General features: G+C 40.0%; 1 protein-coding gene across 3 annotated transcripts in view; it reads right to left on the bottom strand.

Moving 5' to 3' along the window:
* The window catches only part of prkca (protein kinase C alpha), a 166,884-nt gene that overhangs the window by 5,382 nt on the left and 141,759 nt on the right, over window positions 1-19,743 (bottom strand). For all 3 annotated transcript variants that reach the window (XM_023960405.1, XM_023960406.1, XM_023960408.1), the window contains 3 exons: window positions 18,277-18,357; window positions 16,463-16,570; window positions 11,373-11,513 (listed from right to left, as the gene is read on the bottom strand). In XM_023960405.1, coding sequence (XP_023816173.1) covers window positions 11,373-11,513; window positions 16,463-16,570; window positions 18,277-18,357 — 330 coding nt within the window. The remainder of the gene's footprint in view (window positions 1-11,372; window positions 11,514-16,462; window positions 16,571-18,276; window positions 18,358-19,743) is intronic.

The following is a 19,743-nucleotide window of genomic DNA, read 5'->3' as shown; positions in this document are numbered from 1 at the left end:
TCACACTGTACAGCACAGTTTCACCAGAGCACATCTTTTGCAACAACACACACTCGTGTCCTTAAATAAGTGGAACGAATGGCGTGTGGGAGGCGCTCTGAGGATGGCAGAAACATGTCAGCTTGCACCTTTTTGAGGCATGTTTACTTTAAAATACAGCATATTCCGGTTGTTTGGGATTTTTTGGCTTTTTGACCACGTGAAACAAGGAAAGTGTAAATAGCAAATAAAAACTGAAATGACAAAACTTTTCTGAAGATAATGCTTTTTTTTTTTTAATTAACAAAGCAATTTCTTCATAAACAAGAAAAAATGTGCCATTTTAAAACATGGAACCCTTATTGTAACAAGTAGCTGGAAAAAGGCTGTGCAGAAACCTTCACTTCTCTCTGGTAGGTTCATCCACCTACACAGCGGCCTCACAGGTTCGAGTCTTAAAAATACTCAATTACTCGCACGTGTGCTCCCACATGGCCCCTCCCACACACACACACACACACACACAAGAACCTTCATGTTTCTCATCTTTTGAAGCCTGCTACGACTGAGAGCAGATTTCATGGCGCTCTAGCATAAAGCTTCACTAAAAACAAACCAAGATTTTAACATCGAATAAACACGTCAGTTCAGAATATTCAATTCTGGGTATAACTACCAGAAATGACTTTCTGCCTTTTATCTTCCACTATGAACACAACATAATTCCTGCTCTAGAAACGTCAGTTCTGCAGAGCTACATAAAACGAGGGCGTTTTAACACACCCTCCTCTGTTTTCAGTCCATTCCAACCAGGATTATTAGCCATTACATGGGCAGTCCGAGCCCAAAGCCAACAGTGACCGAGCTCTCAAGTCTTGAATAACTCATGGCAAACTGACCTTATCAGCTGCCGTCCTATATTCCATTTAGAGACATGACATCATTGCCAGCCTCAAGTGCATGTTGGTGTTTACGTGAGTGTCAGTACGCATCAAGAGATCTTAATGTCAGTCAAACTGCATTAAGGAATCACTCTTTGTAGAGGTTCAGACGTTTCTTACTTTCTGGATTTGCTTCTGACACGAGTCCAGATGTGAGCCATGTGCAGATCCCAGCACCAACGATGACGGTAGAGGTGTGTCCTGTGCTGTTGTTTGTGTGTCGTGCATGCGACCACCAGTCAATGACATCTGCTTCAAGCTACCGAGACCGTTTCGGGGTGCAAAGACAGCAGGACAAATGAGACACAGTGCACACAGGGAATGCTGCTCTCCCTGCCACACAAACAAAGACCTGAAAGGTTGTAGCCACTAGCCTCCAAATGGTGCGTCTCTCTCTGTCCACTTGTATTTTTCTATCCATCACTGACAAGTCATTGCTTGAGTGAAGCAATGCACTTTTAAAACGGAAATCCCCAGCACTAAGATGTCCCTTTAGTAGGACTTCCTGGTTACATCAGGTCCCAGATGCAGAGAAGCACTACTACCATTCTGCACCTCAGGACATTTCTGGGACCCAACTTTACTGCACAGCAATCGGCATTGTGCCTTATTTATAACAATCTTTAGGGGCTTTATTTATTATCATCTTGTGATCTCTTATCAAAGTCTTCCCGGTGGTCTTTTAATTATGATTATGCCGTTTTTAGCTAAAATCAGGGACTTAGTTTCTGCAGAGCGGCAGGAGTCAATCAGAAATTCCCCTCCGAGTTGTGGGTGGGACATTTGGCACGGGGTAAGCCTGCCCTCATTTCCCATCGATCCTTTGTTTGCACTCTCCCCCACTAGCTTACAGCCTCCTCACAACTCCAACCTCATATTAGCTGTGAAACAAAAATGGCGAGCGACATTGGAGCTACGCAGCCGTGCAGTTTACACTTCACCCTCCCTGCCTCCAGTGTGGCTCCACTGGTGTGTGAATGTGTATGAATGCCCCGGTGATGGACAGAACTGGCAGCCACGCCTCAGTCAGTCTGCCCGAGGGCAGCTGAGGCTACATCAGTAGTTTACCATTACCAAGAATGAATGAATGATGGACAGATATTGTAAGCGCTTTGAGCGTCTGGAAAAGCGCAGATAAGTCCAATCCATTATTATAATTAATTCTTTTTTATGAACATTTGTATTTCCAGTGCTTCCTCAGTTGGGTCCACCCCTTTGGGTCAGCTGCAGGTTCGTTACCAGCACCGTAACCTGCATCACCGGTTTGCTGTGGTGGAGTGGGTGTCTGTCATGCTGCACGTGGCTGGCTATGCGGCTGTCCATGAAGGAGGGGATCCCAACTACTAGCTACAGTATGTGTATTGTTGGAGCCATTTGGCTGAATTTAGGTTATTTATTAGATTTAATGCATGCATGTGCCTGTCATTCTTTGGCCATCCAGCTGTTCCGGCTTCATATTGGTTAGGTGCATTTTGGGAGCCGCCGTGTCTTTTATGGGCATTGGCTTTTGGATTTGAACTTGGGAAGCACGGCAGCACATTAATCTTAGACCGTGCTTAAACTGTGTTAAGAACCTTTTATTTTTACATTAAGGACATATTCATGCTTTTGAGTATTTTTGTGGTTTGTACTTTATATTTTTACCGTTCAAGAAAATAAATGCCATAAAAAGGAAGAACGACCCTTTTTTCTGAAGCACGCGTAAAGACGGTTCCTGCTCCCCAAGATATCCGAATGTAACTGCAACGGCAGTTACATCTATGTACATCGATTAAGGGGGATGGAGGTTTTGTGTGAGTGTGTTGCATATGGGTGGGGTTTAATTTTTATATTATTATGTTTTCCTTTTTCTATCCTATTTGTTTTAGTGTACTGCACTTTGTGTTACCTTTTGTATGATATATAAATAAAGATTGATTGAGTGATTGATTGATCGCAATCTTGCCATCATATCCAACAAGAAATGTTAGGTCAGTTTGTGATCCAAACTGTACTGTTCAGAGGGAAAACAACCACTACAATGAACATGCATATTTTTAAAAGTTCCCAGTTAATGCACAAACTCCACAAACACACACAAGCTACAATGAGACCAACACTGGACTGTGACGTGACTGTGATAACCTTTCATTGCCCTCTTGTGTGCTCTTGCCAACTCCTAATAGGCATTGATGTATCTCCATTCTCCATACGCTACATTATCCCACATGAGGTTCTTTTTGACCTACTTTCTCTAATCTTCAATCTCTCTTTGTGCAAACAGACATCCATGCCTCTGCACTCACAGATATTAAAAGAACACTCAGCTGCTTAGAATGGTAAATGAGTGCAGACTTGCATTAGCGTGGTTCCACACATTCTCTGCGTCTCTTCTACACACTTCTGTCTCCAAAGCTACAATGGGAGGTTTGTTAAAAAGCAGACCCCACTTGTTTTCTCCTAAACATTGAGCTTAGCCGTTCTGACAATGAAAACAAGCAGACCACACATAGCACAAGAGCCTACAGGCAAAAAACTCAACATAGAATATTGGGAAAAACTTTCATGTTTTTTAAAAGTCAGTGATTTCAAAAGTGAGTATCTGATTTAGAAAAAGTACACATGAATTACGGAGCCCCTAAAGGGCCATTGAAGAAAAAAAATTGAAGTAAAAAATAAAAATAAAATAGTGGGTGCGCAGCTGTTAGTAATGGGTGCACACCTGTTACTTCACAAAGAAATGTTCCCAAGTTACCTGGAAATGGCATTACGTGAGCTAATTAAAGTTTGACTTTGCTTTTTGACTTTTCTACAAAGAGATGGCAGCTCTGCTTGCTTACCGTCACAATTACATCATCTCTGAACGTCATCTTAAAAGAGTTTTCAAGTCATGTGGTTTGTTTCAAAAAAGGGTCCAAATTATATTTGGCATTCGGATTCTTAGGACAAACTAAAGCCATTTGTTATTTGTATTAATAGCTCTTAGTAACTAGTAAAAAAAAACAACAAAACTGTTGAAGTAAAAGAAAAAAACACTAATGAATGTGCACCCGTTAATTTCTTTTTTTTTACTTCAATTTTTTTCTTCAATGGCCCTTCAGGGTCTCCGTAGAATGTTGGTGATTAAGGTTGACAAGTAAACAGAAATTTGAAAAAATTCAGTTAAGAAATTTGAACATTGTATAACAAAAATCTGTGATGGAAATTCATAGCATCACATTCTAGTCGGCTTGTTACCACATAACGCTTGCAGATGCTGAAGTTACATGCACCTGCACGGGGATTGACCCGTAGAAGTGCCGCAGGTTTTTGGGTTGCCTGGGCCTGTGGAGAGTCAGACAGGTGCAGCTGCGTCTTAAAGGGGGCACAGGTGTGTCTCGTATTCCCTGGAGGCTCATGTGGTCACCTCAAAGCACGTCATGAAAATGGAACGTATGATTTTTGTGGGTGTGGTATATGTGAGGCTAATGTAAGTTACACACCTATGACAAATGAGTGATGCTGTCATATGGTGCAATTATGCCACAGTCTTTGGTGAAGTGCACGCACTGGTCCCCTACTGCTGCACACATGGGGAGTGTAGGGGATACGTAAGTGCACTGAGCTGGAGCTATCGAGCCCTCTACAACCGCACCCACAGTCCATCCGGACTTTGGGTGGCGGTGTTCGCTAGCTCCAGCTCCATGGGCTCATGATGTTTATCTTTTGAGACAATAATACAAAGATCCTTTAGGTTGTTTTTTTACCCCTCTCGGGGCAACAGATGGACGGACGCAAGTAACGGCCGTCATCCAGGCTTAGCACCTGCAATAAATGGTCAAATTCACTGTACTGCGAGACTCTCTAGAAGTCTCTATAGAGCTCTCCAAAACATATAAACCCCAGCTAATCGCTCAACATCATCTATAACTTCCATGATGAATGAAGTCTAGAAAACGTTTGTTGTTCCTCTTCAGCCGTGGCGTCAAGGCCAGGCGTCGAACAGTAAACTTGACGCGCATCCTGCTGCTGACAACGTGGTGCACTATTTAGTGCGCTTAACAGAATTTTCTTCTTCCGTTTTGTCACAGTCACGGGGCTGCCGGAATTGGTGTTTGCCGTTTAAAAAGTGAGCACGGTATCCAAATTGCCTTTAAAATACAGGGGACTAGATAGTGATTTTTTATTGGTTAGGAAGTAGGGAGGTACTTGGAAATAGTTTTCAGAGACTTGACATATGTGCTAAAAAAAACATCCTTTTATTAACGGTCTTATGACATCATCTGCTTTTCTCAAATACTACATTTTGGGTTTTTAATTATCTTTGGTCAAAACCATTAAAATGAGAAGCAAAAGAAAGTTGAAAAACAGTATTTTATTAGTTGTATGCCTAATAATTCTGTCTGAGTTTGAACTGACTGAATGCAATTTTGAACTTCTTTTTGAGCTACTCCTACGTTTTGGGATGTATCAGTATATTACTTTCTAGCAGGAAGTGTAAACTCGGTCTCTGGGGTCTCTGGAGAGTTTCCTTCCAGTGAAACTAATACACTATTTATCCTTAAAAGCCTTATTTGATCAAATATTAATGAAATTGAAGCAAAGAGTGCAGCTAAAATTTTGGTTAATAGCGCAGAAGCTCTAGAATCATAACGTTGGCTAAGGTTCAATGGATTTAAGAAAAAATGGGTCTAATTCTTGTTAATAGTTTTCCACCTTCAAAAGATTTTTTACTTTCTAAAAGCACCTCATAAGAGTTTTGATTAGTATCAAGTAAGGTGAACATGTTTGAACAAAGGTTTTATTGGTTCAGCTAGTCCAGGGGTCGGCAACCTTTTATACTCAAAGAGCCATTTGGGACCGCCCCTAATAAAAAAGAAAGCACTCGGAGCCACAACCCGTTTTGACATCATTATATATATTATGCATGTATATATTATTCAAAGATGCTCATTACGTCGATCGCGATCGACCTGTCGATCTTCAATGACATGAGTGTAGATAGCGGGCCAGAAAAGATTTTAAAAAAAAGTACTTCTTTAAAATCCACCAGCCAATCAAAATCCTCACTGAGAAGTACGGGACTTGATTGACATGTAGATTGGCCAATCGGACATCGTCTGAAGCATACGTCGCTGCAAATGCACATTATGTTCTTTAAAGGATGATACCGCGGCCGCGTGTGGGAGGAGCTACTGGTTCTGGTCTGATCGCTGCATGGAGCGATGTGTTTATCAATGCATGGTAGACACTGAGAATGTGGAGAGATCAGGTTTATTATTTTGAACAGTTCTATTTGGTAATCATGTTTCCATTTTTGAGTTCATAAAATCATCCCAGGGAAAGTCTCTGCTTCAACTCCCGCAGGGAAAGCTGCGTCTCAATCTGATGCTTTGAAGCCAAAGCCCCTCCTCCGCCTCTTTACCTGCTTTTCCTCTCTACCTGTTCACCTGTTCATATCCTCTGCAGATAAGATTTGTTTACCCCGCGCTCCTCAGTTTGTTCTACACAGAGAGCGCAAAATATGGTAGTCGGGGCGCTCCAGCGCCACACAAGGATGAAAGAGCCGGACGCAGGTTATAGCGGTGATAGAGCGGGTTAAGCAAATGAATGGAAGAAGGCGGCCCGCTGAAGAGATATTCAATAGTGTACACATTTTATTATTAGTCTGAACTATCTTTTATTTAGAAAAATCTTTTATTTTATCAGTCCAGTACGAAAAAAACATCAACAAAAGCTGTGTTAGGCGGTTTTTGGCTGGGTCTGGCGGTTTTCAGATGACTTTTGGGCTGGAAAACTGTGACTATCTGGCAACACTGGCGCAAACTCTCTGTCATCAGCGAGTTGCTCTCTGCCCCGCGGCACCTCAAGTTCCCGGCAGAAGATCAGAGTGTTTATTGAAGCCGCCCCGTGTGTCTCCTCCTGCTATCGGCTCTGCATGTCTCACCCGATAAATACGAGCTCATTACAAAGCTGTTTTTTACGTGGCTCGCGCTTCGTACAGAGCCATCAGCGCCTTTGAAATGCCATGAAAAATGAACAAACTAAAATTTTTTTTTTTTTTTTATAAAATACTCATTTTCCAAAGTCACATGGAGCCACAACAGATGGATGAAAGAGCCACATGTGGCTCCGGAGCCATGGGTTGCCCCCTGAGCTAGTCTAAAGGCCCGTACACACCGGGACAAATTTCGCGCGCGATATTCGCAGACGTTTAACGCCTCGTGACTAAACAAAGGGCACCAATGTGAGTGTGCACACCGACGCGAAAAACGCCACGCGTAAAGCGTCATTTTTAAAAAAACGCCTCGGGTTCGTTTTTTTGGTTTGACGCGCCGCTTCAAAAACTATACGACCAATGAGAATGGCGCTTTTGCACACGTGTCTGGAGCTTCTGAAGTTACAGTAAAGCACAACTTGTGGGCGCTCAAACACAAAACTGTCTTGCTGAGCACACATACGTCACTGCGAGGAAGATATACGCCAAGTAGCGTCTACACTGCCGCGAAGAAATAAGACGAAGAAGATGCACTCACTGACGGACATTCTAAAATATCCCCAAAAACGCTCATGATACATTTTCAGCTCTTGTATCAGTCGATAAAACTCCCCATGTTCTTCTCTTCTCGTAACTATGGGATGTACCAAAAATCAATGTCCTTTCCGGCGTCTTTCATCATTCAACAGAACAATAATTTCTTCATCGCTGGAACTGGAGCTGGAGCTACTGGTGCTGGAAATATTCATGTTTTTATTTGTATGATTCTGACAAGCGCGTCAATACTTGCTCTATTCTTCTGAGTGAAAAGCGACCTTAAGAAGCGTAAAGTTGCGCAACGCCACCTTGTGTACAGGAGTATTTCTGTTTTACATTAAGCGCCATCTAATGTCAGGGAATGAAATTGCATGTTTGCTCGGCTCATCGTCATCGAAAATCGCCTGGGTGTGAACACAAAAAACCTGTTGAAAGACGCTGGCGAATAATGGCTGGCGAATATTCGTCCCAGTTTGTACGGGCCTTAAGAGTAAAGTTTCGTTCCTCTTTGGAAATGTTGTTCCACCAAGGTTTCAAAGACATGAGATTCCTGAGCATGAGGACTGGAGTCGCGTGTCAGAGGCGTCGAGTTTCAATATTAAGTCAATGTACAGACGCCATCTGAGTTCCTGTGGCGTTTTTGTCGTCAGGCGTGACACTGTATCCACCAATCGGGGACTCACATGAAGTTTTCAGTGATTCGATCAAAGGCTAAAAAATTAATCCAAAATGGCCGCTCAATGTGAGGACTATTGTACTGAACTTCCATCATTTTCTTAACTTGCTGGGGCCGCTGAGTTGCTGGAGCCTGTCCCGGTTACTGTTGGGTGAAAGTGGGATACACCCTACAGGTGCTAAAACGGCACCCACGGTCCGGCCGGATCCTGGGCGGCGGCGTTCCCTAGCTCCAGCTCTACGACAGGCTGGCGACAGGTCCCGCCTTTGTCCAACAGTAACTGGGCCAGCCTCCAGCAACTCAGCGTAGCGAGCAGAGGATTACGATCGAGCGAGTGCCGCTCCTCAGGGTCCAGCAGTCAGACCCTGAGGAGCGGCACCTGCTCTGCCCAGCAGACGGAGAGCTGGTGCTGTCATTGTGGCCACGATCGCTTCTTCAGCTCCATGGGCTTATGACGTTTATCGTATTTTCATTGAGACAATATTACAAGACGCTCCAGTTTTAGCTTTATTTTCTCCTCTCGGGTTAATGCTCAAACTGGACACAGACAGACCGTTTAAAATGGCCATAACCCAGGCGCAGCTACCGCTGAAGGAGTGAAGCGCACTAGGAGAGACTCTGAAGAGGCGACGTGCTCACCCCAAAACATATAGACCCAAGCTACTTGCTCAACATCATACTCGAAAATGTTGGCGGCTGCTCCACAGCCAGGGCGTCAAAGCGTTTGACGCGCCTCAAAAGAGAGGCGGCAGATCCTGATTTGACGCACAAATCCCGTCCTCTGTGAATGCAGCACGACTCGCCAAAATGTTTCCATAATGTGTGCATTTCTTCATTTCCTCACTTAGAGTGTGGGTGCAATTCTTTACATGTTGTGGGTCGTAACGTCGCTAAAAAATATAATTTTGACTTGATTTGCAAGTTTAGAATTGTTTTTTTCCAAACTTACGAATAATCAGCCAAACATTTCTTTATCAAATTTGAGCATTTTTGAATTCAGATTATAGCCATTGATGAAAGCAGGCACAGCTAGTTTGTTCTATTAAAACCAAGAGAAAACCACCAGACAAGGGACAATGAGGTAGTTTTTAACCCAATTCTGGTTGGAAGGGGAGTTTAGATTAGAGAGCAAACACTAACACCTGACAAGTTAAAGACGTCCTATTCAGTATTATTGTTTTTAAATATGAGGGCTTGAACACAATGTATCTGAACCTATTTTAGGGGTAAAATTTACATTTGGAAATGCATTTTGTGAAACCATTTCCAAAGTGATTCATATCATGACCCACAAAAGGAAAAGCGGTAAGCTGCACAAGCATATTTCTCCTCTGCTTCTATTTCTTACAGAAACACTGAGTCAGAAGTCATCCACATTGCCATCTGTGCATATGTGTGACTGTGTGTACCCCATGTGAAACAGCCTGTTTGGATACCGCTCCCAGACTTGTGTAATGACTAAGTACTCCCGTTTGTTCTTGGCCTGTTTCTCCGCTTTCGCTCACTAACACTGCAGCTTCTTTTCTGACCTACTTTTTTCCATCCCACTCCGCACAAAGTTGTGAGGACTTTGGGTACCCATAATGTGTAGGAAATAAGAGAGCTGGTCTCTCAACAAGTCATTTCAAACACAATTGAGCGCAGTAAAATGATGGGTATTTGTTTTTGAGCGGCAGAAAGCTGCAAGCCCTAAAAACAGAGATCAGCATTAAATTAGCCGGCGTCCGAGCTCACTCTGTTGCCATAACAACGTCATCTGTGCGGTCTGAGGTCCCGCTGAAATAGGTGCAGATGGTCTCTCAGCGGGTCTCAGACGATGTATTGATCAGAACATTTTTCCACAGCTGTTGAAGGACGATAAAGTGACTAAGCGGGGAAAAAGCAACGGATGTGTTCGAAGTGAAGGAAAGAGTAGATGGTGTCAGTAAACACAGAATCAGATGGCAGAGTAAGACCAGCATGCTTAGAGGGGAGGGTGATCATGGCTGTGACGAGCATTTGGTTGTTTAATTATTCCCTTTTCCTATCATCCCTTATTTATCTGCATATAAGTGTTAGTCATGCAAGAAAATGTTCTGCACACACGCATGCAACCACTGCATGACTAGAGTGACATATACATATGAGCTCCTACACTATTAAAAGTCAGTGTACGATTTGTTTATTTGGTTTTTACTCTGAATACAAAACCTAAAAAGAATAAAATACTTGTTTTTAACTGGAAAATTAAATATTGACTGGATTAAAAAAAAAATCCAATTCAAAAACAATCAAAAACCTGCCGATTCTTGTTTTGTCGATTCCAGATTCCAAATAAAATGTGAAGAAAACAAATGTTGGTCTCTCTTGTTTTGCAGTTCTTGGCAAACATCAACCACCAGCAGTCTGTGTTAAGCCTGTAGGCCAGGAGCCTGCAGCCTTCAATACGGGGGGATTAATCAGTAGTTTGACTTTACTAGAGCTCCAACTTTAAGTTTTTATTACGATCATGTCTTTATGATCCACAGGTTGCAGGTATGGATGGACGTATGCTGATGAAGTTATTAGACACTACAAACCCCTTATTTCTACAAATGGATATCACTGTCCTTCAAAGCCAGAATGGAGATATAAAATCCTGATCAGCAAACCCCTGCACAAGACGACTGACCAAAGATATCTTAGATTTTAAATCAACTTTTTCAAAATTTGTTTTTCAAACATATTGGGCGGCGGCAGCTAGTCTAGAAGATTCTGCCGGTGCCTCCCCATCGCGTGGTGTCAGTTGTATTCATGACTGTAGACCAAGTTACACTAATCGCCTGCTCTCATTGTAATGTATGTTTAAATGACAGAAGGCTATACGAGGTTAAGTTGCAGGATTCTGGACATTATACTATTTTCTGTCATATTGCTGTGATGCCTTAAAATAGCGTATTAACGTTTATTGTATTGATTCTTGACACACAGCGTTCACTCTCAATGCGTTTCAGCTCATAAAATATATGAAGACATATAGAAAACACCCTACGGCATAAACAATTAAAATACAAGAGAAAAAGCTAAACTGAAAAAAATATCAACTGTCCATTCTACAGAAGAACTCCGTCTATAAATTGTTTGGAATCCAGTTTAAACTCAACTGTATTGTCGTTTCACAAAGGAGTGAACTCATTTGAATTCTAGAATATTAATTCAAATCTGCACTAACTTTTAAGATATGTCTTTTTTTCATCTTCAGATGTTTAGGTCCAGCGTTCTCAGACCAAACACTGGGGCGGGCTACGCTCAGAACTGAACTTACCACTTTAGGCTTGAAGGGCGGCTGTATCTCTCGGTTCTGGAGGCGATCCCAGTCAATCCGCCTGAAGAAAGCGTGCTCTCTGATGTCCCTCTCTTCTTCACGGCTGCAGCCCAGACGCTTGGAGGGGTGTTTGGTCATTAGCTGCTCAGGATTTTAGGGAAAACAGAATGACAGAGATGCAGTTAGCACAGATCTACACCCAGTTTACTCTTTTATCATCAGAACAGAGTTATGCACATCAGATTTAATAAAAAAAAAAAAAAAAACATGACCGGAACTTTATGAAATATTATTAAGGTTTAACCCTTTGAAGTCAAAACACACATACAAATAAAAAATGCAGACTCTTTCTTTTGAAGGATGACATGAAACAAAAATAGAAAATTCTTGTTTTTTCTGCTAAATTTGATGCTGCAGGTTAACAGGAAATTGTCCATCAACTGATAATAACTTTTACAATTTGATGTCAATTCTCATTTGAGGTCAGTAAACATATTAACCGACGAGCCAGAGGTAAAAAAAAAACATCAAAAAGGCCTCCTTTTGTCCTCTGCTTGCTGTGTATCTTCAGGGAATCGCAGCCACTTGCTGTCACACCACAACATGAGCACAGAATTTGCACTTTGTTAAGTCTATATGATAGAAGGCACCAGGTCACCATGGAAACCGGAATGTGTGTCAGTGGGTTTTCATGTGGAAAACCTGGCTCAAAAGGAAAGTCGGTGGGAAGAATCAAGCCTGTTTGAAATCTTGCAGAATGTTTTCTATTTAAATAATTGTTTTGATCTGCCGGTAATGTGTCATGATCTAAAATAAAAAAACAGAAGTAAAAAAAGAGATTTTTTGCAAACTATTTTATAATGGTGTTGGTTGATTTAATGAAGAACCTGCCTCAGACAGATCGATCTGGTTCATAGAAATAGAAATCAATTCATTGATTAGTTGCTACACCCCTACTGGAAAGCAGTACTTTAGTTACTTTAAATACTTAAAAGAGGTTGGCTTAGACTTGCAGAACCGTCCATCCACATTTTCACACATCAGCACCACCTCTCGTTAAATCCCTGATCTGTAATCCATGCTTAGACATGGAGCTAAATCACCTTGACAGCTCCCCAGCAACAGAAATGACATGCTTACTTTCAGGTGCTTTACAAACAGAGTTAAACGGCATTACCACTATGACAAAATCTGTAGTTTGTGGAGGGCATGCAAACCACATAAATACTCATGTAAATACTGTAAAAAAAACATAACAAAAAAAAAAAAAAAGGATTAGGCAAACCGGGAAAAAAAGATCTGGATAAAAACCTGGATTTGCTGAAATCTTTTGAGTTAAATGCAGTCAACAGAGAAATGTAGTTACAAAAAAGGAATAATTTGAATTATTTAAAATTGTGTTACAGAAAAGGACTCTATAGTTTCGTGGTCTCGCTGTTTTGCAGTTTTTTTGACGTGCAATTTCCATGGAGCACACTGTGTTCTGCATCCTGATTGGCTACTGACCTCGTCAATCACGTGTTCCTATTCTAAATGGGTTCAGGATGCAGAAATCTTCGATTGCTGGCAGATACTTGTTTTCATTCTAACAAAGGACTTATTTTTCTTGGAAGGTTTGAACTTTGAGTGATTTAAAGAAACAAAGAGTGAGAAAAGTGGGAAAATGTTAAGGGGCGTCTGATGTAGTAGGTGTTTTAAAAATATCTATACGCCCACTTTCCAGATACCGCCTGTCATTTTTAGAACGATAAACAAGGGAACACTGTATAAGTATTCCTTTATAGAAAATACATATTTTATTTGGGATCTTGCTGTGAACATATTGCTTAGTTTGTGTATCGCTAATATATAGTACTACGATTAACTTTATGGAGGTATAAAAATGTAATTTGATCTATTTTGTGAATTGGTCCATGTCTGAACCAGCAGAGAATGTCAGGATGCCGTGGAGCTGAGGAGGAATAACAGGAATAACTGTCTGCTCACAGCCGTGCTGCAAACACTTAACTGACACACCTCACACACCAGGACACTTCACGAGCTGCTGGCCTGCATCAAAACAACTGCAGAAATGTGAAAGTGGCCTGAATTGCTTGGCAAATGTAAGAAAAATAACCATCACCCACAGCATAAAAAAACTTCAGCTGTCATTTCTCAGAATTTTTTTCTCTCTTTTATTTTAGGAAGTGGTTTGATTGACGTTTCTGAAACCTCAAATTTACCATGCTGTCCCTGCTAAGAGCTAAAGGTCTATTCAGTAGCGGTTTTAGGTACGGGTAGTATGGGCTGTTGCCCGGGGCGCCAATTCAAAGTGGGCCCCGGCTTTAGCGCCCTCTTTGAAAAAGTAATGCTGCTATGGAGAACACAAAACGATGAGGTCACCAAAGTGTAAATGTGTTTGTCGAAGTCAGAAGTCACAGCAGTGGAGTCAGTTGAGAATGGTTTGTCTGCTAACCCTAGTAGCCCTCACATCTGGTAAACGGGCCTACAGCTGTGTGGTGTTTGCTAAACCATGTCTGAGGTCAGAGGTCCTTAGGGTTCTGGTCATGGGTATAGTCCATCACTGGCAAGGCTCCACACTGCTGGGTCTGTCACAAACTCTTCCAGTAGTTCTGTGTCTTTATGCATGTCTGCCGAAAACACTTTGAGAGAAGTTCCTCTGCAACATTTGACAGTCTACTGCCAACCCAAAGGCGTTATAGACAAGTGACATTGCTCATCCGTAAAGTGACGTTGTGTTCATAGATGTCTAAATTATGAACTTGAAATGGACTATTAGCAAAATAAACCTTTTATACCCATGGAATGTTGAAACTGATGCTACATTAAAAGTTTTTTTTCTTTTCCTTTTTCTTAGTTTTGGCCCCGATTAATAAGGTACACTGTACACAGTAAGACAAGTATGTGGAAAACACAAAATGAGGTGTTTCTATCACCCTAATATCACAAATCTGTAATGTGAAACAATGTGTAAAACATGAGACTGCCGCAGCTAAAATAGATAAAAACAAGACTTTTTAATGAAAAATAAATTAATTTCCTGTTGCCTCTCTTAATCTGTCTCCAATCACTCTTGTTCTTCCCTCTCACCCTCTAACTTACTTCTCTAGCAGGTTAGGCAGCAGCGAGCACTAAGCAATCATTAAAGAGAAGTATAGCAGCTTTGCAAAACCAGGACCCATCTAGCTTTGTTTCCATGGCTTCAGCAATGCCTGCATTGAATTGTATTATTAGAGTTTTTTATGACGCCAATCTGAACCAGCACTTATGGTAATTTTTAAGGCATCGTTCAACAACAATTGCCTTAAAAATGCATTTCTTTTTCTTTAAAGAAAAAACAGTGAGGCATCTTGCCCCCCAAAGAAACATATTATTATTTATTCTTTTCAAATGTGTCCCACGGCAGGGTTACTATACTGACTGGCACTCACAGCCAAAATGAGATAGGTAAACAGATAATTAAAGGAAGGAGAAAGGGAAAGAGGAGGCAGAGGGAAGCAAGTGGAGAGGAAGTGACAGGAAGACAAAGCACATTAGTGCACAGCTCTCTGACTTTGGATAACCTCTGGTACTAAAGAAAACAACATTTTTCACATCTTGAACTAGTATTTCTCACATTCAGCACATGCTTTTGTCTCACCAAGGAGTAGTTCTGTTCCAAACACAGGTAGTATGTTTGCATGTAAAAAGCACTACTGTATTCTGCTTTCGTGGGGATAAAACATTGGTATCAAAGCACCTTAAGGGAAACCGCATGGATCATATGGGCTTGTCAGAGACATTCATCATCTGAGGCGGGCAGAGCGGTTGGGCTCCTGCTGACAGTGACAGTGGCTCCACAGACAGCTGGACAATTTCATGGTGTTTACTTTCAGCTGGAGTTATTGTTTGGATCGACAGGTGATAAAGTTCCACCTTCTACCCCTGGCTGTGTTGTCAGATTGGGCAGTTGTGGTTCTGAATTTGTGTGTAAAAATTGCTTTGAGCGGGTTGACATCATTTGGGTCGGTTCGGTGGTTTTTATTCCTGATGAAAATACTTTTCAACCAGGAGCATGTGGTCAGGAGAAGCACGTGAGTCAGTCCCACATACGTCATCGTCCTCGCCATTATGAGCATCTCGTGATAAAATAAATGTGACCACTGATCTGTCTATAAATGCAATTTCTGTGTATCATTTAAATCCTTCTTATTCCTAAAATCTGTGTGTTTTGCGTCATTCTTATTTAGTTACTGTTCGGGCTGTGAGGTGAAGCAGCCTCATGGCAGATCTCACTATCCTATGTAAACTGGGTTGAACTTGTGCATCTAGTTTACTCAGCGTATGCTGATAATGTAAGGCTTTATTATTTTTTAATACATTGTTGACACTTTCTATTACATGCAATTACTTTCCATTTAATAGTTAATATTTTTCATGTCTGTCTGATGTTAATGTAGTGTTCAGATCTGACTGCACTGAAAAGACAAAGTGAGTAAAACAGTGGAGCAATTTGGAGTAATCTCAGATTAGATTTAGTTTTGAATGTTTTATCAATGGGCGACTTAAAACAATTAGATTCACAAGAAAAGGTTTTTCAAAATCCAGCCGCTCTTTTAAAAAGTTTCACAAGGACATTTTCTGAATGTTCTTGATATCTAAGAAAAAAAAAGAAAAGCTCACGTTTGACCTCATGTGGTCGTTAAAGAATCTCAACGTGAGTCCATTACTTTATGATTTGCAATGAACGGCAGCAAAAGTTTGGATGTAATATCATATCAAATTTTATTTATAAATCAAATCAAACTTTATTTTAAAAAAAAGCCCATTGTCATACCTTGCGCAAATTTACGCGCTTTAACATTTAAAAATACAACAACATATCATTGAAAAGGTTTCAAAGTTGGACTTTTAATCAAAATAGGAAGTCATAAATAAGGGATGATTAATTTCTGCTAATTAATCCCTGTTTTTGTGGAATTTGGCGGTTTTTAGATGACTTTTGGGCTGGAAAACCGTGACTATCTGGCAACACTGACCCCATACTACATTTAGAAGAAGACAGACTAAACTGACTATACTGTAACCAAAATATCCCATCATTCACCTACCCCTTTGCAGATAGAGACAGCCTCTTTAGACATGGACTTGGGATAGGACACATTGTGCTCCATAATGGACTGGAACAACTCATCTTCATCCTCTCCATCAAATGGAGGCTGTGGGTAAAAAACACACAATATTCAGACTATGACTGCTCAAACATTTTACAAGAAAGGCTCATAGTTTTTCATCAAATTAGGTGCATAAAAGCTGTTCCCTTACAGAGGAGCTGAAACACACGACTCAAGATAAAACAGGACACAATCAGAGCGGCAAAAAACACTAAGGCAGTGAAAAACGAGAATTCAAAGAACAGCACGACAGAAGATTTTTCACAGGCCAATCTCGTGTGGTCAGTGGAGTGGATGACCCAGCTTTTCCCCCCTCTTTCTGAGTTGTAATCATCAGTAACCATAGGTATTTTGACACTTCATAAAGTGAATTATTCCTCATTTCTAGTCCATTAGACCCAACGTCTAACAGTAACAGACAGTGCTTCTTTTTGCTTTGTTTTGGAAAAAGCTATTTTGGTTTGGTTAAAAAAATTCTGCATCAATGTACATTTTAAAACATATTTTATTTAGCACTTTTCAATGAGGATTTATTAAAAAAATTAATTTAAAGCAAATTAGCAAATATATTTTTTGTAAGTTAAGAAAGCAAAAGACTTCCAAAAAATTCCATTTTGTCAGTAACAATTTTTCTTATAATAATTTCTTTTTAGCTTGCCAAAATAAAAGATATTAATAAAACACAACATTGTGTTTGTGCTGATCTGAAATATTTATGATAGAAAATGAAGATTGAAGCACTACACACACCACTCTCTGGTGTAAAAATACACACATCAGTGGCCTCCAACCTTTTTCAGGCCATGGACCAGTTCAATGTCAGACAATATTTTCACGGACCGGCCTGTACGAGGCTGACGTTGGCATCTGTTTTACTTGCTTTTTATTTTTATTTATTTTTTGCTTTTGAAGGTACACGTTTCTCTTCTTCCTCTGTAAAATATCTTCAGCTGATTTAAACTTTATTTGTACACTAGATTTTTTGTAGGAACCATCAAAATATGATGTAGATTAAACTCATAACTGTTAAAGAGAAAAAAAACAAAAATCAGACACCAACATCAGCCTCATCTGACAGCAGCTTTAAGTATTTAACAAATCAAATAAATCCCTTTATACATTTGACCAATCAGATAGACTCCTTTACATCATTGACCAATCGGATCAAGACCTTTTATGTTTGATGTTCATCTCTTATGTAGACGAGGGTCATTTGGAGTTTAACTCAACTAATGTTGACCCTTATTCAAATGTAACAGTTGCAGAAAAATGGAAATTATGTTTGTGGTTGTTGTGTTATTTGTTCATGTATCGCACGTTATATTGTCATCGCAATATTTATCACTAATATCGCAAATCACAAGTTTTCCTCATATTGTGCAGCCCTAGTGTGGTCACTACATTATATGTCCCCAAGTAGTCAGGCGCTGTTGTAAGACGGGCGAATACAAACCCTGTGGCCAAATGATGAAAGCCTCTCTAGGTTTAGGTGATAATGAATGACTCTGAGCAGATGAATCACAAGGAAATGAAAGAAAAAAAAACAAAGAAAAATTATCATTTAATTTACTTTGTGCTGTATTGTTTTATATCTGTAAAAACCTTATATGTATTTTTATGAAATAACAGATTATGAATATTTTGAGTTATTTAAAACCTGCATAATTAATACAAATTTTGCAAAGCTTTTGCAAAAGCCTAAAATAGAGCTTGAAAAACTAAAGTTCTGTAGTTTTGGAGTTCAGTATCACCTGTCCAGCCAGCATTTCATACAGCAGAACTCCATACGCCCACCAGTCTACAGAGAGTCCGTACGGCTGATATGCGATGATCTGTAAAAGAATGACAGAGAGTTCAGTTCATCACAACTTAGCAGGTCACAGATGCCCAATCAGGCTGATAAAACAGTTAACCCCCCCTTCAAACACTGATTTTTATCATTTATTGTTGAAACAATTAACAGTATTCACAGCTTTTTCTTTTATTTATTTATTTTTTAACAACTAATAAGGGTTTAAAATGATATTAAATATAAAGTCATTCCAACTTTCTAGCCCATGATCACTTCAGACGTTTTAATGAAATATTTGATAAGTATATAAATTAGAAAATCATCCAAAACAAATGTGGACTCAGTTTATCACAGCACATTTCCTAAAGGTAACCAGCACTTACAAAGTCAGATCTAGAGAACAAAAAAGAATCCAGACTCTTTCCTTTATGAAAATAAAAAGAACATGAATATTCTTTATTGGCTGTAAACTAAAAGTGTGTGCCAAGAGTTACCGGGCTGATCTAAAACCAATTAAAGAATCAAAACCAGACAATGAACTAGATTTACTTTGATTCTATTTTACATTCAAGAGGGGAATGAAGCACGAAAGCCAAATCATAGCCCTGTACCACTGACATCCAGCTGTGACTGGATCTAAATAACAGCATCTTTAAACCACCCGCAGGATTCAAACTTATTGTTTTGAAAGTTAAACACGTGACTCAAAAATCACTAAAACTCAGACAGACGGACAACATTTAGCTGGATAAAAAGAGCTTTAATTCATACAGTAATTAGCTGTGTTTCCATAAGAGATATGCGTAAAACTTTATCCAAATTCTAAAAATGATCATAAAAACACAATTTCACTGTTTTACTGTTTCCATTTAATCATAAACGGGAACACTCACAAACCAGCTCCCGGGACAAGTCATTCAAAAACATGACAACGGATAATGATTCACAGCAGAAACATGCAATCATCATTTTTTTATTTGATTTTGATTTGAAATGGTTTATTTCAAGTAATCAAAGCAAGAATAATGCACAAAAAAATACAATCAGCAGTTATACATTCAAACAAAGACGTATCAAACTCAGGAGGGAGTGGTTTATAACTTTTTACCAGATATCTATGCCTTACCGTCACGGTTCCAGGTCATTAAGACACATGAACAGTAGAACACTGAGTTGTCAAAGATTTAACATCTTTTAGTATTTTATACATAGAACCTATGCACCTTAGGAGATTTTATTGCTACTTTCAATTCAAGTCACACCTATAGAAACGTGTACTGGATGCATACATAGGAACCATTAGCATAAATGCAGATTTACAGAATAATATAGAATTCCCCACAGAGGCACATAATGTATGCATTCACACTTCTGCACATGTAAATGGCGTGTAATGACATAGTCCTTTACTACCGTCTTAGAAGGC

The sequence above is a fragment of the Oryzias latipes genome, chromosome 1, assembly GCF_002234675.1.
Source record: "Oryzias latipes chromosome 1, ASM223467v1".
Classification (NCBI taxonomy): domain Eukaryota; kingdom Metazoa; phylum Chordata; class Actinopteri; order Beloniformes; family Adrianichthyidae; genus Oryzias; species Oryzias latipes.
This window is presented reverse-complemented; position numbering and strand designations above follow the sequence as displayed.